Source organism: Mycteria americana, chromosome 2 (assembly GCF_035582795.1).
Source record: "Mycteria americana isolate JAX WOST 10 ecotype Jacksonville Zoo and Gardens chromosome 2, USCA_MyAme_1.0, whole genome shotgun sequence".
NCBI classification, from domain to species: Eukaryota; Metazoa; Chordata; class Aves; order Ciconiiformes; family Ciconiidae; genus Mycteria; species Mycteria americana.
This window is the reverse complement of record NC_134366.1, coordinates 60,558,810-60,586,641: the sequence shown is the minus strand read 5'-3', so window position 1 is coordinate 60,586,641 and position 27,832 is coordinate 60,558,810. Positions and strand designations below refer to the sequence as shown.

The following is a 27,832-nucleotide window of genomic DNA, read 5'->3' as shown; positions in this document are numbered from 1 at the left end:
CTCAAGCATGTACCCAGTATCTCTCTGTGTGCCAGAAAGCTGTCTTGGACTGCAGTAGTCATTGGGGAGACGTCATTTCTCTGGAGGCCAGTGGTGCCAGCTTTCTATTAGGTCCATCAGCATAAAGGGGATACATTCTGTTCCACTTAGTGCATGCTGGGAAGCTAGGGTAATTCCTAAAATGCCTCGATGCTTTAAAATACAGATTTCTCCTCACTACTCAGCAAGAGAAGTTGTCTTTTTTCCTTATCTTTAAATTATATTTAAGTGGGATTATAATGAAATGCATATAGAAAGTGTTTAGAACATCAAAACCAGGTAACACACACGCTTATAAAAAATGCAAGTGAAGATATGAACTGCACTTCAGCTTTGAGAGACTTTTCTGATTTAATCTTACTGAAGTACAGGTTTTCCTATCTCGATGACTTTGTAGGTCTCCATTGCTAGAGCAGCCATGTGGATTTCTCTCTGTGTGTTCCATGTACCTGAGATTGCAGCTCTTAAATAGAGCTTTCATTGCAGAATTCCTGTCTCGGTAGCCTAGGCAGAAAAAAAATATTTATAGCCCAAATGCCTTTTTGAAGTGGGGCGATGAGTGGCTTTCATCCTCCACTTACTCCTGGCTAGAGCAAATGTCTAGCTGTTCTTAAATGAAGTTAAGTGTGCTTGTGTTTCTGTTCTCAAGCTAGACAGCATCCTTTGTACTTGACTGGCTAACTAGCAGGTTCTCACCCCTAAGAGGAGTAAATCTTTTGCTGTTCCTTCTGTTGACTAATACATATCTCGGTGTGAAGTGCGTTACATTGGTTCTTATATTCTCTCTAACTCTGCAAGTTAACAGACATACATAATGCAAATACTGGTTGCTCAGTACTGGCTCTGGATTGAATAAGGCGGGGTAAAACTGTAGTTAACCAGTGTGAGGCAAGTGACTTCCAGTATTTTTTTCCTTGTTATACTGTAGCATTTTCAATAAAAAGAATCTGGTAGAGTCGTCCTTCTGTTGTCTGTCCTAATTTATATATATATATATATATATATATATATTTTTGTGTGTTTGAAGATCACTGAAGTTAGGTATGATATTGCAAAACTAATTGGGGTGTATCACCAGGTAGAAGAATCGTTTCCTGCTACTGATGATTTTGATGGGAAAATAAGAGCTAATAAAAGAACAAAATACCATCTTGAATGGTCAAGAATCTTGTATCAAAGAGCTTTGTTTCTTTTGTGCTGGAACATGCGTTGTCTTCTGCTGTACAAATTCAGGAAGGAGGGGATGTGGAATAAACCGAATTTTTTCAGCGTGTGTTGAAATTTCAGTTGTTCTCACAATTCTAGTTAAATGCATCTCTTCTTTATGGGATATTGCAGTTTGTGACTCATTATTCCCTCCACTGTTCCCTCACAATCAGTCTGTCACTGTGATTGCAAGAGGACAGATGAAAACTGTTTGTGGCTGCTGTTTTGGTTATGCTGTAAAGCGGCACTTCAGGATTGTTAAAAAAGGTCTGAAGTGCATTAGCAGTATTTTGACCTTGATATATACCTTTGAACAGTTTTAAGAGTCATGTTACTGTAGACCTGTTTCTAAACTTGGGACTATGAGTCCTGTGCCCTGGGCAAATTAGCTACAAAATGTTCACATAGCTGCTGTCCTAGCTGTTTTTTCAGTATTTCTGTTAGAGCAGAGTCAACAGAAATGAACACATGCCTATTCCTTAGTCACTGTTCCTCTGACATGGTAGCAGGAGTGTGGTGAATAACTAAAGGAAAGTAGCTTTTTAAAGTTTTAGAATGAGGTGGCGTAGAGTTTTGAGTTGGATCATTTAATTTTGGGGAAGAGCAATGTGATTAAAGTTATCTCTGACCAGCATGAGTGAAGACTTTTTTTATTATAACATAGGAATACAAGGTGCAAGGGCAATTAATTCTTGTATGACATAGACATGGGAATATTAAATAAATATGCAGACACTGAGTGAACTGGAAAAAAATACTTTCGATTTTGCACTTCTATGTATAATCAGTAAAACTTGCTGCAAATTACAATTTCTAGTACAGAGCTACCCAAAAATTCCTTATTGCTGCTGGCAGTAGCAACTCCAGCCCACATGCTATTGCATGAGGGTGCATTTTGCCGCTTGGGCGCTATTCTTTTTGCAATAGAGAGCCTCTGTAACTACATTTTGGGAAGGACAGCAACATGGTTGGTTGGTTGTGGTAGGAAAGAGAAGTTGACAAATACAGTTGTACTTTCCTAAAGAAAAAGTAGTTTTTTAAAAAACGGTGACTTGAACAGACAAAAATATTTGTACTTTCACATCATAAAGAAAATATAGGTCTTGGTTTGCTTTTTGTGTGTGGTTGGTTTTTTCTTTCTTTTTTTTTTAAACCAGACAAAAACTGTGACTTGGATAGCAATCTGGTCTTGTTGATAAAGTGTATATAATATTCTCAACTGTATAAGTGTAATAATGTAATTATGTCAAGAATCTCCACAGTATGTTACAGTCTGTCTCATGTAGAAGGCATGGTATTGCATTTGTTTGTATTGCAGTAGCTTCTAAAAGTCTGGGATGGAGCCTGAATTCCTAATGTCATATGTACAAACACATAACGAAAGCATTGTTCCAAAATTTTTGTTGTGTGTAGTTTTAAGGTATTGCGCTCCCTCCCCCCCGTCTCTCCTCCCCCGCTATCCTAAAAAGAGCTTCTAGTTTTATTTTTATGGTTATAACTTTCACTTTACCTAATATTCACACTGATTATGGTATAAATTTCCTTTGCAGTTTACGTGTGAACTTGGACATGGGTAAGGCAGCCTATGGGTGGATGATTATGAAAGATGACAATATTCCTGGAACAGTTGTTCGAACTAGCACCATACCAGAAGAGTTGGGACGATTAGTTTATTTACTAACGGATAAAACAGGTATATCAGGTTACAATTCTGAAATATGATGACTTTTCTAAATTTCTAAACTTTATTCTATATTTGAATATGTTAATGTAAGAGTAGATTTAGACTACTGATTTTTTATTTTTCAGTAAAATTTTAAGCATGTTATTTTATTCTGCACCTCATTTCTACTGCAATATTTTATGATAGTAACAGTTAAAAATGGCCTTCGAGAGAGCAACTCATTTCCAAAACAAGTCATGAGATCAGCCTTCACAATGATATCTGTTGTCCCCATGAAGTTAGTTGCTCTTTATGTTACAAAGACCAGTTCTAGAGCTGCTGTATGATTTCATCTTCATAACTGTAACCTGTTACTATACCTGACCTGGTATACTGGAAAACCCAACCCTTACCAGGATCAGAATGTAGGTAAGTGTGTGAAGAAGTAATAGCTTGCGCTTTGCTGCTGTCTACCATTACGACTGAAACTTATTACAGTCTTACCATGCTCTTAGTTCTAGATGTATTTAAGGAATCTTAAAGTTTATTTCAGAAAATATCATAATAAATAACAAATTCTGTAGCAAATACAGTATTTCTTCTCCTTTCTTGGTTCTTTCTGAGATTGAATAAATCAGTTCTGGTAGACATACTGGTTTTTTTAAGAAGCTGAACTTTTGAACTGAGAAAGTTGTTTCCCAAACAGCTGAAGAAATTTTTTAGTGGTTTTAAGTAAAATATAATTCAAAATGGTGAGGTCATTTGGGGGGTCAGGGTTTGGCCTCTGTTACACTGTTCAGAAAGCATAATACACAGTTTACATATCTTTCTGCTTGAAATAGTTCCACATTCCCTCCCATGCTGAACACTTCCATTACTGCATATTTTGAAATGAAATGTAAATTTAATATATTGTCACATTTTCAAAACACACTTTCATTTTTTTGTCTATAGGTACATATGTTACCCTGTACACTTCTGAATACTGTTCTTCTATTTCGTAAAAGATAAAGACAACTGCCACCTTCTTTCTTAGCATGTAGAAAAGTGTATTGCTAATTATAGTGTGGTAATTTTTCAAAGCAAGTGAATAATTCTTCGTTTAACAAGTTTTATTTCAGTTAGCTAATGATTTGTATGCTGTTTGAAACTGCTTATTGATTTTAATTGCACCCTTCATCATGATAATTTATGTAACTTTAAAAGTGCTGTCTCATCGAAGGCTTGAAATATGTAATTTACAGCATATGTTTGGAAAAAGAGAAGTGGGCTCAAAAATAATGAGTTTTCAAAACAATGCAGTAGAGTTCATTTGCCCAAAGCACTACTTTGTAAGCAAAACCAATGTATGCTTCTTAAACTTTTCTGATAGAGAATCCAGTTACCATACCAACCTGGAAATGTGGTTCAGGTGTTGAGGTATGCTTACAGTTAGACTGCACTGAAAATTTTAAGAGGCTTGCTAAATAAAATGCTAACAGTTCATTCACCCAACTCTACAGTGCGGGAATTATATTCTGACTCTGGTGACCAGCTTATATTCTGAGGCACAAAGATCAGTGTACTATCTTCTTTTCCTCAAGCTGTATGTACCTACTACCCTGTTTGAGAAATAGAAGATTGTTTGAAAAAGAAAAAAGAAAAAAAAGCTGCTGTAGTTCTACTTCTGGAAGGACAACCAATACACTTAATACAACAGTAATTAAAAACAAAGTTTTTCTCTTAAAAAAAAAAAAAAATTTTTTTGGCAACATAAAATTTAGTGATACTGGCTTTTTCAAAGGAAAACTACTGTTACGTCTATAAAGCTTTGAAAGGATACATTTTATGGACTTGCATATACGAAGAGAAACAACCCTGTTTTGCTTCTAATAATTTTTTGGGTTTTCTCAACCCACATCATGCCACTTGCAGTGACAGTAGTTCTGTTTAATTTTAAGAAGAAGCACTTGTGTTCTGGCCTTTCAGAATGCATACTTAAAAGTGGCTAAATAGACAAATGCTAAAAGGCTTTTACCAGCAAATGTGTTTATGTATAGTTTGGAAGATTGCTAGCGTTCAACCTCAAAGGCTTTTCAGAGCAGTGAAGTCTACTGAGTTCTGGATGAAGGTCTGAATCTGTAAGTTAATGATGTAAAAACGAAAATAAAAGCAGTATTCTAGGGCAGTAGCTCCAAAATGTTTTGGACTAACAGTCATCAGTTGCACTCTATGTGCTTTTATCCAAGTGTTAGCTGAAAGCTGATGTAAGCGAAAATAAGCCTGGAGTCCCAGCAGACATCACCAGCTTCCGGACGCTGACCGTAGCCTTTGCACACCATGCTCTTCTTCAGATCACAATGGGAAACACTGCTCAATTTTATTGGTCTTAAATGCCCTGCAAATTTTAAGCTATTTTTAATTCTGGACCAACGTGTAGCCAATGTATCTTTTACCTGAGTATATCTGTACCTGCTTCCAGTTTCTTCTCCTGAATACCTTTGGTCTTATTCTGCATTTTATCATAAATGTGAAACATACTGTTAGGTAATGAACAGAATCTGTACAGTTAATCAATGATTGCCATTGCATGATTATACACTGTTCATGAGAGCTGGCTTCAGTACTTTCTCCCTTGAATTTTCAATTCTAGTCATATAAACTAGTTGATTCTGTTCTTCTGCCCACTTAAGGCTTGGCTGTCAGTGGAGAAAGAAGAGAGCCAGATTTGTAGCCGCCCATCCAAGTGGGTGCTACTAAAAAGCAGTACTAAAAGGCTGGTCTAGTTAAATGTAAACAGGTGAAGTTTTTCTCAATATTGAAAATGAAAGGGAATCCAGAGAACTGTCTGCAAAAATCTTACATTGTGGTCCAAGCTTCACTGGAAATGATTGAGAATTAGTTGTTGAGTCTAAGGAGCATTGCATTACTAACATAATTGCAAGGTAGTCCTTTGTATGATTGTAAATTGGGTTTGTGCTTCATCAATAAGCTTTTTGACAAGAAGCGTCCATCACAGTGGCTCTCTCATTTGCCACAGTAGAATAGAAAATGAAGTATCCCAATAATTGCATTATAGTTTCCTTATTGTGGGACAAGAAAGCAATGTGGTATAATTAGGTTTGATTGGAGTGCATGTTTCCGGTAAGATCTGAAATTAATGATGTTGCTATAGTGACACATCTGCGGCCACCAGTGCGTGAAACATAAAGTAATTCATTCGACAAGAGAAGACATCTGTTAACTGCAAGGATGCAGAGCATATTGACACTGACCAGAAATACTAGACGTTATGTGATAAATGAACAAATGATGCTGAAACAGGAGGACAGATAATTTGTACTTAATCTGCTGGGAGAACTTTAATCTTCTCACTGGTTGCATTTGACAATGCCATTGTTTAAAGAACAATGCTGCAGAGAACTCATAAATTTTAAAACTTAACTCAGGGTGCAGCCTATTAAAGCAATACATTAATTCCTTTGTTAGGGAGTTTTTATCTTCGTGTAGAACAAAGCCATTACTAAAAACACCCACTAAAACAACAGGTTTTTTAGGACTCACATTTTAGTTATAGCATCCATTACCCAAAATGCCATGTTGTTTGGACTTGAATCACATATAAGTTTGACAGAAAGGCATCATCCATTATGCCGGGGGGGCGGGGGGAGGGCAGTTACGGGGGGAGCAGTTTCCAGCGTTTTCCAAGGGCAGCTGAGCATGATATCTCATCCTCTCCAAGGTACAAAAATATTGTAATCATGAAAGAAAAATAAAGATATTTGGCAATATTTATTGAACATTTTTGTTGCTTAGGATGTGGGATGGCAAACCTGCTGTTCACAACAACTACCAGGGTATTCAGCTAAAACAAACGTGTACAGTCTTCTAAGCGTAGTTATTTACTAATGCATACGCTTGTATTTGAGTTCTGTAGTTAACATTTTAGCGGGTGTTTGGACCAAATGAGATACTTAACAGATATAATAGTTGGACAGATGCATAGAGCAATGGGATTCTTGATTTTCTGGGAAAGCCTTGTGTTCGAGGTTGGTGTATATGGGCTTTTTCATTAAATGTGCCTAATGTAAGGTACTATTAGAATAGTGAATTTCAGTAATTGTTTCTGAAAATTAATCTTTTAAGGTATACTTTAATTGAGTCTTTATCTGTTCAAATAAGCTACCACAGAGAAAGAGTAATTAAAAAAAATGCTGATGGAATAACATCTCCTCACTTCACTTTGATGGATATATATTCACGCTATTGCCCTCACACTTCCGCTACCTCAATGATTTTTAGTACCACTAAGGTTGCAGGGTGAGTAGAGCAGACTAGGAATGGAAAGTTTTGATGGAGAGATCCTACAGGAAGCTTCCAGACATGCACTGAAAGTAGATCAAAGGAATCCTTACTTTGTGGCTTCTGTTGGACTCTCATTGACTGAAAATACATGGTGTATCCAATGAGCATGGATGTTGGTCTTAGATATTGCTATCATTCTTGTGGGAGGCAGAAGGCACAGAGGAAATGGCTACTGCTATTCATAAGTGTATTAACTGTTACCTCTACTGTTGCCTTCTGCCTAGGAAAGAATAAACATATCTCAGGTCTTGTTTTCTTTGCCCTTTTTCTTAATCGGTTGTACTGGGGTTTGTTTGGTTTGAGGTTTTGTGGTGGTTATGTTTATGGCCTGTTCATAAGTGGAGCAGCTGAGTGGGCAGACATGTTCTATATATATGTGTTTACCATGGGTTTTTTTTCATTTTCTTTTTACATTCTGTACCAGGTTATATTTTTTGAACCCTAGACGGGTTCATAGAAAGAATTTGCATCTCCAGATTGTTGCCAACAGTCTAATTATTAAGAGCATTGGGCCTGACCTCCCTTAAAGTTTCCGTTGAAATGTTCATATTTACACTGACTTTTTATCTGTTTCAGCAAATAGCTCAAACAAAGTATTCATATTTTATGAAAAGTTACTCACCCTCTCAATTTCTCACAACATACATATTTTCTTGCTTTTTGGTTTTGGCCTTTTTAGGTTGTTGGTATTGGTCCAAATTACCATCTAGTAATATAGGATCAGAAAGATCTGCATCTGCTTCTCAAAAACAAAATAAAAAAACTACTGCTCTGTTGTGAATCACATCTGTCGCCACCCAGGGAATGATGCCTTCAGGACTTTTTCCTTAGAAATTAATTTCCTCTTTGCCTGCTTTACTCTGTGTTTAATGATACAATTGTAGGCAAAAAAAGAAAAAAAGAAAAAAAAAAAAAAAGCTCTTGACTTCATTAAAGAACATACTAATTTTTTCTTCAGCAATTATATACTAACTTTTTGTCAGGATATTTTCCTTGTGTGGTACCTGCATTCCAGAGCAAAGTTTAAGAATGCGTAGTAGTAGTAGTAGATCATATATTGACTAGCATGATTTCTGGAAGCTTTTCTAAAATAAGCTTTTTTTATCTAATAACTCTTCACGTTAGCAATGTCCTGAAAGCATGGAATTGATAAGTAGATCTTAAAAAAGAAAATAGAAAATTTTTTAAAAATAGAAAGCTCTTTCACTGTTGTTTAGTACTTATCACCTTGGGCAGACTAGAGAGCTCAGTTTTGGGTGGGTTTTCATTCCTGCAGTGGGCTGTATTAGAAAATCTACCTCTAGATATTTGAAGGGCTTGCATTTTGGGGCATAAAGTAAATTGTGTTGTTTTGTCAAGGTGTGTTAGTCTTCAACTAAAAGACTAAAATTTAAGACAGAACTGCTGGTAAAGTTATAATGTGACTGATTAGTATCATGTAATATTTGGAACAAATTGTTGGGAATGTTTCTGTCCCATTTTGGTGTTTCATTCATTAGGAAAATTTCCAAGTGAATTCTTCATTTGCACACATTGTGAAACTTAACTTCCATGTGGATGACTGAAAAAGGTGTATTTTGTTTTATTTTTTTGCAGAAAATTTTGGGAGCACTTTCATAAGTGCAGTTACCCATGTTTGTCTAATAACATGTCAGGTTTATTGGGACTATTGTTGAAAGCCTTACACTAGTCTTGAGAAGCATGAGCAAACTGTAATTGTTGTTTCTTTTCTTTCTTTGTTTTGTTTTGGTTTTTTTTTTAATTACAATTTTGTTTAGCAGGTACAGGTGTTTTTGCAGCCCCTTTTCATATGTCATAGATGTTTCCTATTACTGTAGCTGATAAAAAGGATCGTATAAGTAATGTATTAGATGCAAGTATTGAACCAGGATTGCTGGAATGTTTATTTCCATGTCTTTACAAGTTGATTCTTTCTCCTTGCCCATTTTTCCTAAACCTCCTTCCCTGGCTCCTGATTGTTTCAAGATAGGAAAATCCATACTTTTCTGCTCAGAAGCTTTTCTTCTCTGCTTGCTGAGAAGGGGTTGGGGGGGGAGGGGGGGGAACATACAAATTTTCCACCTATCTACCTTTTCTTCACCAAGCATGATTTGGAGTTGGACTGATTTAATGGTGTCAGAAGAAATAACCTTTCCATATAATAATCATAGGGCTAATTTTGTTTCATGCTCAGTTTTCCCAAGCAGCAATTACAGAACTAGTGGGAAGCGCGGGTTTGACAGTTGCCTGCTGTCTCAAGTTTTGAGTAGCATTTAGTTTCACAACTCCTAGGGAGTGTTTATTTTAATTCAAAGACTTGGCAAAGCTAAGAGCAGTGAGAAGATATTAGCATGCCTGGAAAGTAAAGAAGGTGATGCAGATTTACTTGGAAATTTCTTGCAGTAAACATTATTGAACAAAGTGGGTGGGTTTCGGGTTTGGTTTGGTTTTTTTGTTTTTTTTAAGAAATTGAGATTTTACTGTCTCATGTTTGTTAGTAAGAAGGACATGGAGCAGTTGGAGCAGGTCCAGAGGAGGGCCACGAAAATGATCTAAGGGCTGGAGCACCTCTCCTACGAGGACAGGCTGAGAGAGTTGGGGTTGTTCAATCTGGAGAATAGAAGGCTGCGGGGAGACCTTATAGCAGCCTTCCAGTACTTAAAGGGGGCCTATAGGAAAGACGGGGACAGACTTTTTAGGAAGGCCTGTTGTGACAGGACAAGGAGTAATGGTTTTAAACTAAGGGAGGGCAGATTTAGACTGAATTTAAGAAAGAAATTTTTTACAATGAGGGTGGTGAGGCACTGGAACAGGTTGCCCAGAGAGGTAGTGGAGGCCCCATCCCTGGAAACATTCAAGGTCAGGTTGGATGGGGCTCTGAGCAACCTGATCGAGTTGAAGATGTCCCTGCTCTTGCAGGGGGGTTGGACTAGATGACCTTAAAGGTCCCTTCCAAACCAAAGCATTCTATGATTAGTGGAAACTTCCATGTTTCTCATGTGCAAAGTGGAGGTTGGATTTTTCTAGTCTATAATTAAAGTAAAAAATTTAATGAACAAATTTAACAAAAGGTCTCAATAAAAGTACAGCTTCTAAAGGCAGAAGAAGTAATTTTTCATGGTTTTACATGATTACTGTAAAAACAAAATAATTTTCTTATCCCTTGTATAAAGGTAACCAAAAATTTCTGACTTGTGAATTCTAGAGACCAGGAACTTTATCTTCCTGGGCAGTTTTCCAACCTTGGGAATATTCTACTTCTCATGTGAATTTTTGATAGTTATGCATATTTTGTGGAAAATTTATGCATTTCACATAAACTTTATTTTAAATACTTTTAAAAATTCAAATAATATGACTATAGAGAAAAAATCCTCAACAACATGTATGGAAAAGCAAATGGGAAGTGTCATTTTTTAATGATAGAGGGGGAATTTGGAATGATCATCTAGTGCTTGTAGTACAGGAAGACATGGTTTGATAGTGCAGTGTGATGGTACAACAACTGAGATGGTGTCACTGTGCAGATATTACCAGGGAGTAGGAGTGGTAGACATCTCAAGTATAACTGAGAAAGACATGAGACTTTTACAGCCCTACCAAATCTCTGAAGAATACTAATGGTTCTAGCCCTATTGGATGCATAAACTGGTTGCTAACTGTCCAAACAGTTCTGTTTTTCAGCTAGTAATTATAGCGTATGTCATGCTTTTAGTCTTCTCTCTTCCTGTGGCTTACTCTGTGTTTCAGCATACTGGGACAAAGACATGATATAAAAATAGTGTAGATTAATAAAATTAATATGAAATATTTTATTCTGCAATTTTTATTTACAGATAATTATCGTATCCTCCATATTAAAAATATTGTAGAAGCTTCAAGAATGTCACTTTTTGTACCATGTTGTGTTTATTTTTTTATCATCAGTTTTATGTATTTTAATGACCCAAAACTGTGTGGTTAAATATAAGAATAGCTTTATACTATATTAATTTCACTTTGGCTGAGTAACCATAGAAAAAAAAAGGTTTAGGAAGGGCCATTATCAAAATAATCTTTTGTGAGCTGACCATGGGAAGCTAGGCAGTAGTGACCTCTTTTTGCCCGATGTGCCCCATCATGGAAGGCTGAAGGCTCCACTCCTCAACTAGAGCTTTTCCAAACCAGAGGATGTGACTAGTTGGCAGAGGTGGATGCAAAGTGTCAGTCTGTGACTGACACCCTGTAGTTTCTTACAAAAGTGAAGTGAGTGCTGAAAACACTGATTTCATTCATTCTGGCTTATTCTGGTTGGAGGCTAAATCTGTCAAATTTGGAAATGATGTTAGGTCTTAATGACTTACTCTAGATCACATTGAATATGCCCGTTTGTCAGAATGTCTGCCTTTGAAGACGAAGTGTGGGATATCTGTATGAATTTTGGGGGTTTGGGGTTTTGGCTTTTTTTGGTTTAGATTTTCTGATACATGGTGCAAACTCTTGCATTGGCTTTTGAGAGAAAATGCAGTATCTGGATGGAACTGACTATCTTTCATATGAAGAGAAAACCTTTTGCCTTTTTTCAAGCTTGTATATTTAGTTGTGTTGGCAGAATCAGCTTGAAGGTGGAACCAGTGATTTCTTCCAGTATGACTAACCCTAATCTTTCTCCACAAACATTCCTTTAATTAACAAAACTGATGCTAACTCATGATTCATTCCTTCTTTCCAAAAGAAAGATTTTGGGGTTTTTTTTTTGTGGCCTTCTCCCAGTATTTTTTGCTTCTTTGTGATATACTACTTCTTTATTACAGGAACACTTACACAGAATGAGATGATATTTAAGCGCCTCCACCTAGGTACTGTGTCCTATGGAACAGACACAATGGATGAAATTCAGAGTCATATTATAAACTCTTATTCACAGGTATCTCTTTTTATAAATTACTTGCGTTTAATATTGAGGGGTTTTTTAACAGCATTGAAGCATTGATGTTGGTGATTATGTCTAGAAATTTGAGATGCTGTGAAAGTTCTTTCATTTGTAGGTATCTCTTAACAGATATGATGAAAGGGAAAAATGTGAGACAGTACCTAGTTCTCTCCTGATTCTGAAGTTCCTTGTAATACTCACTTAAAGGAGTTTCCTTTTCTATTCCCCACTAGCAGAAATCTGTGTTAACCTCTCTGTGCAGTGCAGTATTTCTCCCGCCAAATCGTCTACGAGTAAGCTATTCATTACTGAGAGTACAAATTACAAGGAAGTGTCCAGAACAAGATGAACAGTAATTATATCTTTGAAGATATTAATCAAGAATAGACATCGAAAAGCCACATTAATTGGTATAACCAAAAAGTAAAAAAATAGTTGTCAAAATAAAATTTATAAAGGCATATCTAAAAAGTATTTTAAAAAAATTAACATGATTGCAAACAGCATAAAACTTGGGGGGGGGGGCAGGGAGATGGAACACTCCATATTGCTAAAGAGCGAAGTGTTCTTGTGTTATATGAGAGTGCTTGGTCTGGAAAGTGTACAGGAGGATTGTGACTTCCTGTCTATCTGTGGATGAGTTGTGGGATGAATGAGGAAGATGGAATTCTGCAAGCATCACTTGCATGTCCCATGTATGTAAACTAATCGGGTGCTTTCTGCAAACCTTTCTAAGCACCTGATTCCACTCTGAGACTAGGAAGGATTTTTTACTCTATTATTTATTTGTATTCTTTGAAACAAAAAAGAAAAAAAATGACAGAAGAGGAAATAAATGATAGGTTAACTAATATTTCCATATGTTGCATACAGTATGATAATAAAACTTTATATGGAAGTTCTTTTCCATAGTTAACTTGGATACACAAGCATGACTGGCTGAGACAGTTAAGTTTGTAGACTGACCTCCTTGTCTGTGTCCTTATTTTCTCTTGTAAAAGGTTTGTAGGATCAACAATTGATTTGAATCTTTAGTTGTGCTGTTTTGAGCTATGGCTCCCTTCTCATTTGCTTAAAATAAAAAGTAGCTGTTGGACACCATGCTGGACTCAGTTAATATTATGTATCTTTTGGGAAGAGAGGCAGGAGAGAAAACAGTGAATAAGCAACGTATGTTATAAGCTTTAGTCTGCAACTTCAATTTCTGTATTATTTCACATCTGAACAGATCAACAAATCCACTTCTTGAGTTCCTTTTCCTTGGATAAATCTATTTCAGCTTAATTCTTAATAGGTATAGCCATGAATAGTAACTAAGATGCAATAATATGCCTTGGAAATGAAATATGGAGGACATTTACCTAAATATCAGCAGTTCAAATTTGGTTCAGCATGGGTTACTGAAAGCAATTGCTACCTGACTATGTTTATAAAATCACCCAAACATAGTTTTGTTATAATGGGTTGTTTGGGTATTCACAGTAACAACTGTAGCAATAAATGATATTAACTGACAGTCTTGAGCTGGCACGTCTATGTCTGACTGAGTTTGATAACTAAGCACTAAGTCTTCTAGAGGAGGCATATTCATTAACACTATTTTTGTATTTTGCAGTTAAGTATGCTATCTGAAAAGAATTGCATGATTCCTGTAATTCTTACTTGCTTAAAGCTTTTACTAGTTTGCTGTAAAATTTAATGAGTGGTACCCATGGTTAATTAAGTTTTTAATAACTGTAACATACTTGGCACTGAAACTTTTAAAAGAAGTAAGAAATACAAGGGAAGCTTTTTTTCTCTCAATTGTGGGAAAAGATTTTTGGGAAATCTAGGTTTGCTGTTAGCAGGCGATGAAAAGAACTTTCCTGGAACTTCCCTTTTTTTCAGCTTTATATAACACTACTGATGTTTAAATAATGCTTTAATTATGCATGTATTGGTAGCAACTCTTTAAAACAGAAAAATGAAGGAATCTTGGTAGCAAAACAAGCAACTATTAAACAATTGTTTCAATCTGAAAAAGTACGGTAAGGTTTTTTTAATCTATGATAATAGAAGCTGCCAGTTAGCTAGGCAGTGGTTCTTGTGTGACATTGATTTTATCCCTTGTTTGTGTTCTGTTTTATTATTACAGTGGACCTACTAGACTATTGTCATCTTAATGTAACACACAAATCTATTATAACCTGATTATATTTCCCCACTGGAAGCATTTTGTGATAGAGGGCATAATCTTTAATGGAATTTGTGTGAAATTAAATTATACAAGCATCAATAAACATAACATAATTCAGAAGGAGTAAATCAGCTTAATTTATTTGCGGCTATAATGGCATTGGCGTTAGCAGAATGCAAATGCAGAAGTTTAAAGCAGTAGCTTAAAAAAGCAGTGCCAGATGAGCAGAAAGTTAAACCCTTTATTAGACAACCCTGTAATTTGATGGGCAGAATGTTCACGGTTCAGCAGATTGCAGTCGGGAGGAAAAAAGCATGGTTTCTGAAGAGGTTTTCTGAGTTATCCTGGAGTGAACAGAAGAGTCTTTAGTAGTACTGCTGATATATTTAATGTGCTGACTTAAAAAAAAAAAAAACAACAACAAAAAAACCACCCCACCCCACACCCAAACAAACAACAAAAAAACACCAAACAACCCCCCCCCTATTTTCAACTAATTATAAACATATAGTATTTTGTCTTAAAAGATGGATTCCATCATGTGCTTGAGCATTTCTGAAGGATAACTTAAAATGGTGCTAGTTTAGTCATTATGCAACAGTAATAAGATCTTCAGATATGTGTCAAACTATTATTTTTATTATTTTGCATAATTATTTTATTAGATATTGCATTCTTGTAAGGAAAAACAAATTTCAGCATGCAGCAAAAGCATACAAACTGCGTTAGTTCACAAATAAAATAGAAATTGTGTAGGTTATAAATTAAATCGGCAATATCTGTATTTTAATGACTCCTGATATTTATACTTAACAATTATACTTGCTTTTGTTCTTTTGTTCCATACCAATGTGGTGGTCTTTAAAACACAGAGATTTAGGTGAAGATTTAAAAGAAAAGGTTTTTTTCAATTTAATGGCACTGGATTTTCCAACCTCTGAATGTACACAGGTGACAGACTAAAGAACAACAACAAAACACCACCCCTGCAATTTTGTTTTGGTGTTTCTGAACTCATCCAATTGGTTGCTGGCTTAAATACTTTTTAAAAAACAATTCATAGAATGTAAAGGACTGTTGTGATAGATCACTGAAAAAGGTAAATTCTGAAGTGAGGAAGCATGGTTTTCTGCAGAATCCAGTCAGCCCTTTCACCCCTTTTACTGCATACTTGTTTCCATTTCACATTTTCAATTGTCTGCAGGCTCTGTTACTGAAATCTGACTACAAATGCAAGGTGAGAACCCACAGTTATGTATCAGTTCTACAGAAAAGTAATGAGGGTTTTTATGGATCATAAACTGAATGAGTTAACAGTAGGTTATATAAAATAAATAAATGGTTACTATCCTTATCATTTATCAACCTTTGTAAAGGGAACAATCGGATATATATATTAGTATTCATCTTTTGTTTCCATTATTGAACTTTGTTTTACTATTCATTTGTTGGGTCTTAAAGGTGCACTCTCAGAATAGTGGAAACAGCACGAATTCAACACCGTCTAGGAAACTGCAGTCGTCTGCACCCAAAGTCCGCAAGAGTGTCAGCAGTCGGATACACGAAGCAGTGAAGGCCATTGCACTGTGCCATAATGTGACCCCAGTATATGAATCCCGGACTGGCGTGTCTGGAGAAACAGAATATGCGGAGGTGGATCAGGACTTCAGCGATGAAAATCGAATTTACCAGGCTTCCAGCCCTGATGAGGTTAGTATGCAAGGGTGAAAAAACTAATATCTCATAAAGTACAGGATAAGCTAAGTTAAAAAGAGCAGAACTGTTAAAGAAGAGTGGTTTGGGCTGGGTTTTCTTTAAAATTAGCAGTAATCTGGTTTTATTTCCTCTACAGCTGTAGGAAAGATGTGGTGTTTCTTTGTTACTATGTAACATACATGTTACTTGACTAAAAGGTCTGTGTAGTCAGTGCTTTGGGATCAATACTGTGTTGAGTATTGCAATTAAAGTTATTAGGTATATTCTCAAAACGTTAATCCATGTATGAATCATAGCTTATACATGCAAAAAGGAATATGAAACAGCTTTGAGTGATGGACAACCAGGTACATTAGCTAGAGACACTACTAGTTAGTGGAATGTATAGATTCTTAACAGGAAAAAAAACCCCAAGCCTCAGATACTCCTATAGAAAAGCTTTTGATCTTCACCTTAGGCAGCTTCATAATCTTCAGGGTTCAGTCAAAATTGCATCAAGTGTAGCACAAATTGAAAACCCCATTTCAATAAAAACATGCATTTGACTTCCATTGAAATCCAAATTTTAAACAAATCCCACTGCTTCCAGTGAATTTGAGTTATTGTTCCGAATAATGCTGTTTTGGGGCCTAAATTGATTGCCTAAAATTCAGTCTAAAAAGGTATTAGAAGAAAGAGTCAAAACTCAAGTTTCAAGATACTGCAAAGTGAGCATAAAAAATAATTATAGCCTATTCACTTCATAAAAACATGTGTGTACTTGATATTAGTAAAATAGAGATATAGAGTATTTCAAGGTTGTTTTGCCTCTGAAAGTGAGCAGATTGAGGGGCATCGTTGTTTTAAAGAAATCCTAGCAGTGTCTGAAGCTTGGATGTACTGTTGGTGGTATAGTGGTAGCTTACTCATAATCAAAACAAGGTTGTTGTAAGATGTGAAGAAGGGAGTGTGTATCTGAAAGCCTGTATATTTTTCTAGCTATACAAGTTGATCTAATACAAGATAATATTTCTTCCACAAACCTCATCTTGCCACAGCACAGCCTATTATTCTTGGTATACATTTGGTTTACATGTCTAATATATCACCATATGTAATACTAACAAAACTTTCGCAATTCAAACTGCAATCTGTAATTGCTAAAAGTAACAAGTCTATAACAAGTATTTTAGGAATGCAAGAAATAAAATTCAGTCTGTCTTCATGTAGTACAGGACTAGCAGGCATTACATGCATTTCAGATGCTATAAACACAGTTCATAGTGTCAAAGGATTGTAGAAGTGGCTGGTTCTCAGTGATTAAAAAGTGGCAGTCTGAACATTTTTAAAAATAAACTCTAGGCAGGACTTGAGACGCTGCTTTTTGGCTAAAATCAATAATCTATAATACTATAAGTGGTGCTATATAGCATGGGTTGATCTGCATTATGAATTGAGAATGCTGGAAGTGCATTTGTTTATGCTAGAGTTACGTTGTAAATGTAGTTTGTTAGTGTAGTTGTATAATGTTTGACTTGTATTATGCACATATGTACAAATTTTCATATGCACATATATTCATATTTGCTAAATAGATCAGTGTAATGAGCCTGTGAGGTATAACTAAATATATGAAAGTCTGCATGAGCAAGTATCTACCTGTGAAGATACGACGACAGCTATGGAGTAACTAAACATTCTGCTTTAACAGCCAAAGGTATTACTAAATCAGGTGAAGGGACGTGCAATTGAGAGAGACTACGTGAGTTTTTTTCTCGCACTTCCTCTTCTCTCCCTGTGGCCTTTTGTATATTCATTCAGTTGTTTGGAACCTGAAAATATTACCATAAAGAGCAATTCACCTCCCATATTTGCTGAAGGCAACAGCTGTAAGACTTGAGAATTATGCAAGTGGTGCCCTGGGAAGACAGTAGGGAATTTGAGCTTGGAAAGAGGAAAGTTGATAAATCTGTTGCTAATACGACAGATCTGGGACTCAGGGTTGGAAAAGCAAATGGAAGAGGAAATCAGCAACAAAGAAACTGTTAGTGCTTCAAGGAAGAGAAAGTACAGGTATCCTTTTAATAATGATTTTTTTTTTATCCTCTCAACCCATACATTAAACTGTATGATAGTGAAATGAAAAGCTCAGATTTTAGAACAGACAGCATTAAATTTCCTCTTTGTTTCTCAAAGATAATGCTTGAAACACTAGTAAAATTATCATATTGAACAAATATGCTTTAATATAATGAGAAATTGATGCTAAATGGAGTCTTATAAAAAGATGAAGCTACGAAAAACATTTAAACAGCATAAAAATAGCAGCATGACAGCAAAAAGCCTAACAGTTGAAAGACGAGCAGGTCTTTATCATAATTTTTTAAAGAGTTCTATTGATGCAATGTTTGCAAATCACTGGAGCCTAAGGAAAATAATGTAAATGGTTCATTATTTAGCTTATTGAACTTTCCCGCAGTTAGGTTGACGGATGATGCCAATGTTTCCCAATAACCAAAGTACCATTTTAAAAGCATTTTTTATTGAATAAAGTGCTTTGAATATTGCACCCTGGAGCTTTATTTAGGGAAATGGTTCAATTGAAGTTTTCTGTTTAACCTCAGTACTGACCTATCACAACATATTTGGTTAATAAGCAACATTATCATTTAATAGACTTAACCAGTTTTATGCATTGTACTTTCTCAACATTACAACTCTGTTCTCTTAGATTTTGTTTATGGATCTGGCTTGATTGCAGTCTTTTGAAAGAAGATGCTATTTGCACGGTTGTCTGTTGCATTATATAATACAGCATGATATCACCATAGCATATAAAGAGCAGAGAACAATGTGTAAGTATAAACTATTCTTCCATGTAGGAAAGTATAAGAAGCAGTTTAGTAATACGTTGACACACTATACACTGAAATAATTGACTTGAGGAGTTCATTGGAAATTCCTCACAGCTGTGTGTCTGCGTGCATCCATATACAGATAAAATACAACCATAACAAAGTATGCACGTTTAAGAGTAGGTACATTCATCATAAAAGATGTATTTATCTATTGTTAGAGTAACCTGAGATAAGTAACTGATTTTGTATTCATAATGTGAACCCTACTTATGCCAGGCTCTTTGTTTCTTATGATAAGTGATCAATATTTCATTTTCTCTGAAAGAGTGGAAAGTTTCATTTGTCTGTCACTTGTCCTCTATAGCCGTAGCATAGCAAACAATAAACATTCACTGAGAACTCACTGAAAAAAATTAAAAGCGCTCCTACCTGGCCATTGTAGGTGTGGGTTCAGCTCACCTATAGAAAGCCAGCTACCTTAATGTAATTAACAATCATAAAAGGATATAAGCTAAGTAGGTAAAGCAATGGAGTTGAAAGGTCACAGACCCAAGTAATTCAGGGGTGTGCTATGAACAGGAGCCTTTGAAGACCTTTGCTCCCCTTGGTCAGAAAAGATTGATCAGTCACGATTTTTAATGACTGCTCACTCTCATAAACCAGCTATTTATTAGTTATGCTTTGTCCTGCACTGTTATATTCTCAAGCATTTCTAATTCCAGGATTCTGAATATTTAAATACTACCTTAAAGTGTGGTCAGTTATTTAATTCCAACGTTTCTGTCCAGAGACAACAGAGTTGCTAAAATTAATTACAAGGATACAAAGCCAATCATTTAAAAACAGACAGGAAAGTGATATGCCCTTAGTGAAGCAGCTTTTGTGTTTACAAAAGTGAAGCCGTAATGTATGAGGCATGTTGTACTGTTTAATTCATTTTATTGTGTGTGCTTATTGAAGCAAGACTAATTGTGTTGTTTTGTCAATGTATTGTGAAAAGCAAATCACTCAGCATAAAACCGTCACTTTCATGACCTTCGAGACCCACAAAGAATAACTACTCCATAGCTTGTCTTGAGTATTGATTGGCAGTTTTTTCACATGATCAAGCTGTATTTTTAAGTTAATAATTTTAGTTTAATTATGAAGTTTCTCAATGAAAAGTGATGGACTGCAAATGTTAGTTATCAAATCATTGTTTATAAATATAAACAAACCAGTGCTGATTGGAAACATATGTGAGTTGTTGAACAATCCAAGCAGAAACTGTTGGGAACACTTGGGCAGTGGGGAAAAAAATCTCACTGCTGCTTCCCTGTTTCCAAACCAATAGCCTTAACTTCAAAATACCACACACATAACCTCTGTATACCTTACATGGCAACCTGATTTTGAAAGTAGATCCTATTGTTTGAAGTGAAGGTGCTCTTAAATACCCTGAAATAAATGAAGGTTGGTTACATGACAATTCTCCTAAGCAGCAAAACTAGCTTACAAAACTTCCAGCCCTAGTCCTCCTTTCTTACCCTACAAATTGCTCCCTCATATATGCTGAAATCTTCAAAGCCTTTGTTTATATGGGTCACTTTTCAGTTTAAGTGGTCAGGTTCATAGCATGGCTCCAGAAAAGCTGTCAGCACAACTGTTGGGGAACTCCCAAACTGCTGGATGGGGTGGAAAAGAACTGCTGACACCAGCCGTGAGGTGGTGGATCTTTTTCTTAAACTGAAGCTCAAAAGGAAATATTGTATGTTGAAAGTGACAATTAGTTAGTCATAAAGTGTTTTGAGCAATACTTTGTAAATATTGAGCAGTTAGATATTTGTGCTAGAGAGCAGCAACCACAGGTTGGCCTGCAAGGAAAGGGAAGTCAGGAGCTGAGCGTGATAGCCAGGCTGCTGGAGGCAGTGGCCTCAGTGATGAGGTGTACAGCCCCACAATATCCAAGCAAGGTGAAAAGAGCATGTCCCATGATGGAAACTGGAGACAGTTAAGAGTATAGATTGTTGTACAGGTCTGTGGTGATGAGGCACGTCTGAATTAAAGTCAAGAAGTCAAATCATTAAGTTCCCGAGACAGTAACCAGCATTAGCCACATTCTGGTGATTGCAAGGAAAGTTCATGGCAGCACGGCAGGTCCAAAGCCAGGAGGTCGTCTCTGCCTGTCAGGGCCAGGTCAGCGGGGTAGGTGGCCAAGTGTGGGCATAGCTGCAACGTGACTGCAGTGTAGCTCTCACAGGACCAAGCATGAAAGCCAAGTGGAAGGGGGAGGGCAGCCCCCATGGAGGCTTCTTCAAGCTGTTTCTTCATCACAGCTCTTAACAGTGAGCTGGCCTTGAACGCAGCTGGTTAAACTCCAAGGAAGGAGGGTGCACTCAGGGCCTTGCAGTTTCAGTCTAAATAGGGTTTTGAATATTTTTTCATAGAAATACGTTGCAATTCTGTCTTGGTTGATAAAAGGTTATGTTTGAGTCAAGTAAGTACCCAATCTCTGTTTCAATTTACCCAAGCTAAGAGTGGGGTGGGTGGTTTTGTTTTTTTTTTCTCACTTCTGCTTTCTCTCTCAAAACATTCTACTATAAAAAGCAGAATTAGTGGATTAGGTTCCTAAGACCAGGTAAGTTTCAAACAGCCCAGAATTCAAAGGGAGCAGTAGTAGTACGATGGTTTGTATGTTCCTGTCCTGATTTATGTAGTATCTAAAGCAAGCAAAAACAGCCTTCGGGCATTTTTTGGTCTTCTGCCAAGCAGTAACAGCCTTTTAGGATTGATCCAGTAACTGAAGGTCTTCAGGATTCAGCAGGGTGCTTCAAATACCTCACTTTGTGGATTTATAACCCTATGTGTCCAAAGGCAAGGTGCGTTTCATTTTTTCAAGTGACCATATCAGATTTTCTTTAACTGGGACTTCTTCATGCCATCATGCTCCCAAGATGACAAGTAACTAGAGGTAGTTACATTTTCTATGGAGCAAAGGGACTCAGTGTTGCAATTCCCCAGACTGAAAGTTAGTAAGACAGCTGGGTGATAAGTGATATTTCCTGTTGGTCCAGAGGAAGCTAAGGAAGATGTTAATCTGAGAGGGAGTGAGAGTGCCCTTCCTTGTGCAAGTTATTCACCCTCACAGGGAAAGGTCAGGAGAATTCAGAGATGGGCTTTGAGTTGGGCTATGTAAGGAACAGTCCTGTACATACTGATTGAATGTCCTAAAGCCATCTAACACCACTCCAGAAAGAAGCAAACTCCTGTTATTTGATAGGGCAGGGAGGTACTTAACTCTTTCATCCTCAGAGTTGAAAGTAAGTAAAGATATGGTGCTTCCTTTAAATGGTTTCTATGGACAATCTGTTTCATCTTATATATTGGCCTTAATTTTGACTGTTGACTCATGTGTTTAGATATTTGTAGCATTTTCTGCCACATAATTATTTTCATCGGGGTTATTAAATGGGAGTCATAGGCTAATAGGACTTACTGTAGAAGACATTTTTCCCTTAAAAATAATTTTTAAAATGTTGGCACCATAGTTGAAAAAAAAAAAATTTAGAATGTAATTGGTTTATGAGAAAATTAAATATACCAAGTTTTTTGTGGCCTATCAGTTTGCATGTTTTCTAAAGTTTTTTAACATTGTTGGTTAGTATTTATTTTAGGTTAAAATCAGTCTAATGTTCTAATTAAATATGCAGTTCTGAATCCACAACAGGAAAAATGGTTTGGGGTTTTTTTTCTGTGCTTGATATGGGGTTTGTGAAGTCCTTAACTATTCATTTTCCTCCTCTAGTAGGCTTAGGTTTTGTGACTGATAAAATAGGTAACTGCATCATTGTCACTTAACAGCCTTGTGTACTTTATGGAACTTTCTAGAAACTACCTAAGATATTTATAAGCTGCTTGTTTTGATTTAGTTCCGTAAATGAATATTTCTAAACAAATGGGATGATTATGTCCCAAAACATGGAATTAGTATGCAGGGCTGCCATGATCTGTAACAACAGTGCTTCTGAAGTTTCCCCTCTTCATGCCCCTCTTGAGATGCACACATTCCTCAGACAACTGAGCTAGATACACTGTCCTGCTTGGAGAAGCTACTTCCACTTCCTGAGCTGGTACTGCTGTGGGTTACGTTGTGGGTCGCACAGTTACTGTTTGAGTTGAGAGAGTTTCCCTATGAAGTCTCCTGAGTTTGACTTTTAATGGAAATCTGTACTGTGGTAATTGAAGAGTTTGATAATTAGGACTGTGAACTATGGAAGCTCTGGGGGTCGGGTGGCCTCTAGTGGAGAGACACTGCTGACAGAGGCAACCAGAGCTCAACAGTGGGCATGTGGTAAATAGAAACATCTGAAAGATTTTCGGTAAGAAACACTAAACAAGAGGTGTTTCTTAGTAGCTTTTGTCAGATCTGTTGCATTTCTGTTTCATAATGCAAGTATTTGCTACCTTCATTCCTAATTTGGAAGTTGCTACTTTGACCTTGTCACGCAAGACGTGGATAGCTGTCTTTACGCTTTGAATTGCTACTGAGGAGGAAGACAACTAGCAAGTTAGAAACCACAGAAGCTCTCTGACTCCGCCTACATTACCTGTCCTGGGAATGCTACATAGCTGATGGGTTCAGGTGCACACCTGTGTCTTAGTAGTAGGAGGATGCTATATCTGCCAATGTACTTCTGACTCCCAGGCAGCCAATTTCCATAAAAGGGAAGCTTGGTGATAAGCCAGACAAGATCCACAAAATACTCAAATAAGTCCCTAACCCGGATTCAGGAAACTTAACACATTTCATCTGTGTGTTTTAGGAAATGAATGGTTATCGGCAAATAAATATTGTAATTAGAATGGATTTTTTTTTTTAAGCAAAATGGTAGCATCTCCAGCAAGACTATTGTGCTTGTCCAACCTTTGATTGCTTTATCTGACTCCATCCAATATGTCAAGCTCTGTAAAGCCACAGCTGTTGCGTTTACCTGGCATTCTAGGGGTTCTTTATGTATGCACACTAGATTGCAAGACCGTTTTAATGTAAGGTTTCAGAAACGTATTGAAGAGAAGAGAATATACTTGTAGAGAAGAAACCTCAAGAAGAGAGACTTACCTAAGAATCCTTTTTCTGAACTCTGTATAGCTAGCCATTCAGTAAATATTTATTTAAGATTTATAATTTAGATTTTCATGCCATTTGTGAATTTTTTTTAATTTGTATATTCTAAAAGCTTCAGATATTTAATGGTAAGGTCTGGCTATGTTGTTCTGGATGCTGTTAAGGTCTAGCTGCTCTGATTCATTCTGAATGACAAGAGTCAAACTTAATGTCTTGCTCCAAAGTTTGCTCAGTTGCCTTTTAGGCATTTGTTTGACTCTTGAGCCTTATTGACTGTTTCTGCTATGGTATTTGCACTGATCAATTTAAAAGAAAATACATATATATATATATATATATATATATATATATATGCAGTTTTGTGTAGGCCAGGTATAAGAATCCAAAATGACTGTGCTGCAAAATGGTAAGTCACATGGTAGGTGAAGCCAAACATAAATGAAATAATAAACAGATGTGAGTCAACAAATATAGAACACTTAAGTCCTAGCTGCCAAGGGACACAAATGAGATGATAGGATATTAGTAGAAAGAAGCAATTTACAGGTCAGAATGTAATAATAACCTTTCACTGTGAAAATTGAAAATTAACCTTGGGAGTATCGGATCATTTACAGCTTATATGGTACTTTTATTGAAGAAGAAAAATATCTAAAAAGACTTCCTGTGATTTTCAAGATTTTAAAATGGTGCTTTTCAAAGTGTGTTCTTTTCTCTTCTGTAACTGCATCTCACTGTATTTTCATTTGGTGATGCCTACACAGCTGGCACTACTAGGGTTTCTTAGGGGTTCACACAATTTTTTTTCCCAATTTTAAATTTTCATAGAAGCTACAGTGATTTACTTGCTTTGGGTGAAATTCGTAGTGACCATTAGTCATCATGTCTGAACTTATCTAGGGATTTTACTACTTACACGTTGTTTATCACACTGCTTGATTTTTATTTTTTTCATCTTACCTGAGATTAATAGCAGAGGCAGGTTCCATAAAAATCATGTGAACTTCATTATAATTACCTTTCTAGTCAGTTAAACATCTGGTTTCCAATAGTGATTAGTATTTGGAAAAATAAAATTAGAATTGAGGAGAATTTTTTAATCAGAATCTTCCCATTCAGATATGGAATATGGCTTGTATATAAACTAACAGTAAAGCAGTTTTTCTAAAGTATTAATTTTTTGAAGGAATAAACCACACGGTGGTGGTGATAGAAGAATATCTAGTGCATTATTTAAAGCATAACAGAAGAAAGTAGAAGCTAGATGTCATGCACTTTAAAGCAGCAAAATTAAAAAAAAAAAGGTGACTAATGCATGCATTTAAAGATGCCATGTAGCTAATGTAGCCATGTAGCTAACAGTGATTATTGTATAATGCAGCATTTCAGGGTTTGTAAAAGGGACTTTCACAAGTGTGTTTGTGGGATGCAGTATTGTAAGCTTGGTTTCCATCTCATTTGATATGGTAAGAACTCAATTATATTATTGTTGAAACAAAGTAATAAAATGATGCAAGTGCACAAAGTAAGCTAAAAATAAGATCCTTTGCTTATCTATTTACTACATTTTACAGTGTCTCAACTTGCATGTAATTGTAGATCTAATAAAACATTTTATATGGAAATACTTGCAAAATCTTTTACTTACATAGCAGTGGTGTTGGTACAGAAATTGTATTCTCATTTTGCATAATTTCTACTGGATGTCCTTTAAGTATCATTGAATATATATATGGGGGTTTTTTTATTAGAACTGTTATTTCTGAATGATACGTTCTAAATACCTCATTTGCAGGAATAAGTTTTTATAGTCTTCATAAGAATTTTTGTAAGCTTTCTGAAGGAAAATACTCATTTGGTGTATTAAGATTTTGTACTCAGTCTACTGCTATTCACTTGGGTTTTTTTCCTAGATTCTTGGAAGAGTTTAGACTTTTACCCTAGGAACAGTTTTTGGCTTTAGCCTAATTTATATAACAGTATAATAGACTTTCACACTTAAACATGTCTCTTTTTTCCTTTTTTTTTTTTTCTTTCTTTAGGTAGCTCTGGTGGAGTGGACAGAGAGTGTCGGTCTCACTCTGGTTAACAGGGACTTGACCTCAATGCAGCTGAAGACCCCTGGTGGACACATTCTGACGTACTATATTCTGCAGATCTTTCCCTTCACTTCTGAGAGCAAGCGCATGGGGATCATAGTTAGGGTAATTTTGGGGGTGTTCTGGGTGTTGGTTTTTATTTCTCAAAAAATATTTTTACCGAATGTTTATTTGTATAAAATTTAATATAAATGTGGTTCTTCAGGGAATGCATTTCACAAGATTTTAAAATGGACAGTATACCTTTGACACAGGTACACATGAAATACTAGGCAAGCAATTGTAGAAAAATCAGGGTAACCTGATGTTGCAGAGAGCTTTGTAAAGGACAAACTCTTCTCTGACATGGCAACACATTAATTTCACTACTTCACGCTTAGCCTCTGATGCCGCAAGTTGCCTTTAAGCCTTTTTAATTTTCCATTTGTTTCTTTCATACGAAATATGTTGCCTCTTCAAGGGATAAATTAATGGCTGAAATTTCTTACAGTAGTAGTTAGCATCTTTCTGTACTACTAGTGCTGCTGCTTTTCCAGACCCAGTATTGATATCTGAAGTGGTGTGCATACACAGCACAGCTCACAGGGTCTAAGATTTACGAGATACGTGCTTAGTTGTCTCCTAGATGCCCAGTTGGGGGCATAGTGATGATCATTAAAACCTCAGATGAAAGGAAGCCACAACACCTAAAAGGAAGGTTTAAACCTCTGCAAGTGTTAAGCCATCCATGCTATATACTTCTACCTTCTCCCTACCTAAAATCAGACACTGTAGCAGAACAGCATCAGACAACATTGTTAGACGGTTAGATAAGTGCCAAGTCCCAGTTAAGTAGGTGTCAAACTTATCCCATTTTTTCTTTGCATGTGATGACAACCCAGGCATGCCATCAGCCTTGGGCAAGGATACTTCAGGCAGAATATGTGCATGTTCAGGTCTGGAGAGACCTTGGCAAGTCTGTATTTCATTAGGTGAGGTTGGCACTAAGAGCCTGTTTAACAGTGACATGTTCAGAGGTATTCTAAGAAGCTTGCAGACCAGACTAATCCATTCCTTCTGCAACAGACCATACCTCAGAAACTCCTGATTTGGATTATGTTTGCCTGCGTGGGAATTCCCTGAATATGCGATGAATGTTTCATCATTAAAACATCTGTAACAAACATTTACACTAAGTTATTTGTAAATTTTTAATTACTTAGGTATTTCAAAGATACAGAGCAAGCTTTCTGTTGTGAGTTAGATAGTATATACCACCAAAGAAACGAAACAGTAGTTAGAGGTAGCATAATAGTGATATTTTAAATTTTAGATGGGCAGTTCAGGGATGCTGAGAATCTGTTACTCACATTGACTCAGTTAGAACTGATCCTCTTGTATGAGAAAGTAAAGAATCTGCATCTCAATTGAATCAGAGATATCGTTGGAGGTAGTAACATCAAGTAATAAAACTTACCCACCTCTTGGCAAGGTACTTCATCTTTTATAAGTAATAATCCATTGACTACTTCAAAAGACAGTTAGGTTATTGGTAGGTAATTGTTTTGACTGGATAAACAGATATAATTTTTTTCCCTCTCTTTCTTTTGTAAAATTTTAGGATGAATCTTCAGGAGAAATTACATTTTACATGAAGGGTGCAGATGTTGCAATGTCCACTATTGTACAGTACAATGATTGGTTAGAAGAAGAGGTAAGAAACAAAATCAAAATTTATAAAAATAAAAATTTTGTAA

At 36.2% G+C, this 27,832-nt stretch overlaps 1 protein-coding gene across 7 annotated transcripts in view; it reads left to right on the top strand.

Annotated features, from left to right (window-relative positions):
- The window catches only part of ATP9B (ATPase phospholipid transporting 9B (putative)), a 175,219-nt gene that overhangs the window by 127,805 nt on the left and 19,582 nt on the right, over positions 1 to 27,832 (top strand). For all 7 annotated transcript variants that reach the window (XM_075493658.1, XM_075493657.1, XM_075493655.1 and 4 more), the window contains 5 exons: positions 2,796 to 2,938; positions 12,046 to 12,158; positions 15,802 to 16,050; positions 26,040 to 26,201; positions 27,697 to 27,789. In XM_075493658.1, coding sequence (XP_075349773.1) covers positions 2,796 to 2,938; positions 12,046 to 12,158; positions 15,802 to 16,050; positions 26,040 to 26,201; positions 27,697 to 27,789 — 760 coding nt within the window. The remainder of the gene's footprint in view (positions 1 to 2,795; positions 2,939 to 12,045; positions 12,159 to 15,801; positions 16,051 to 26,039; positions 26,202 to 27,696; positions 27,790 to 27,832) is intronic.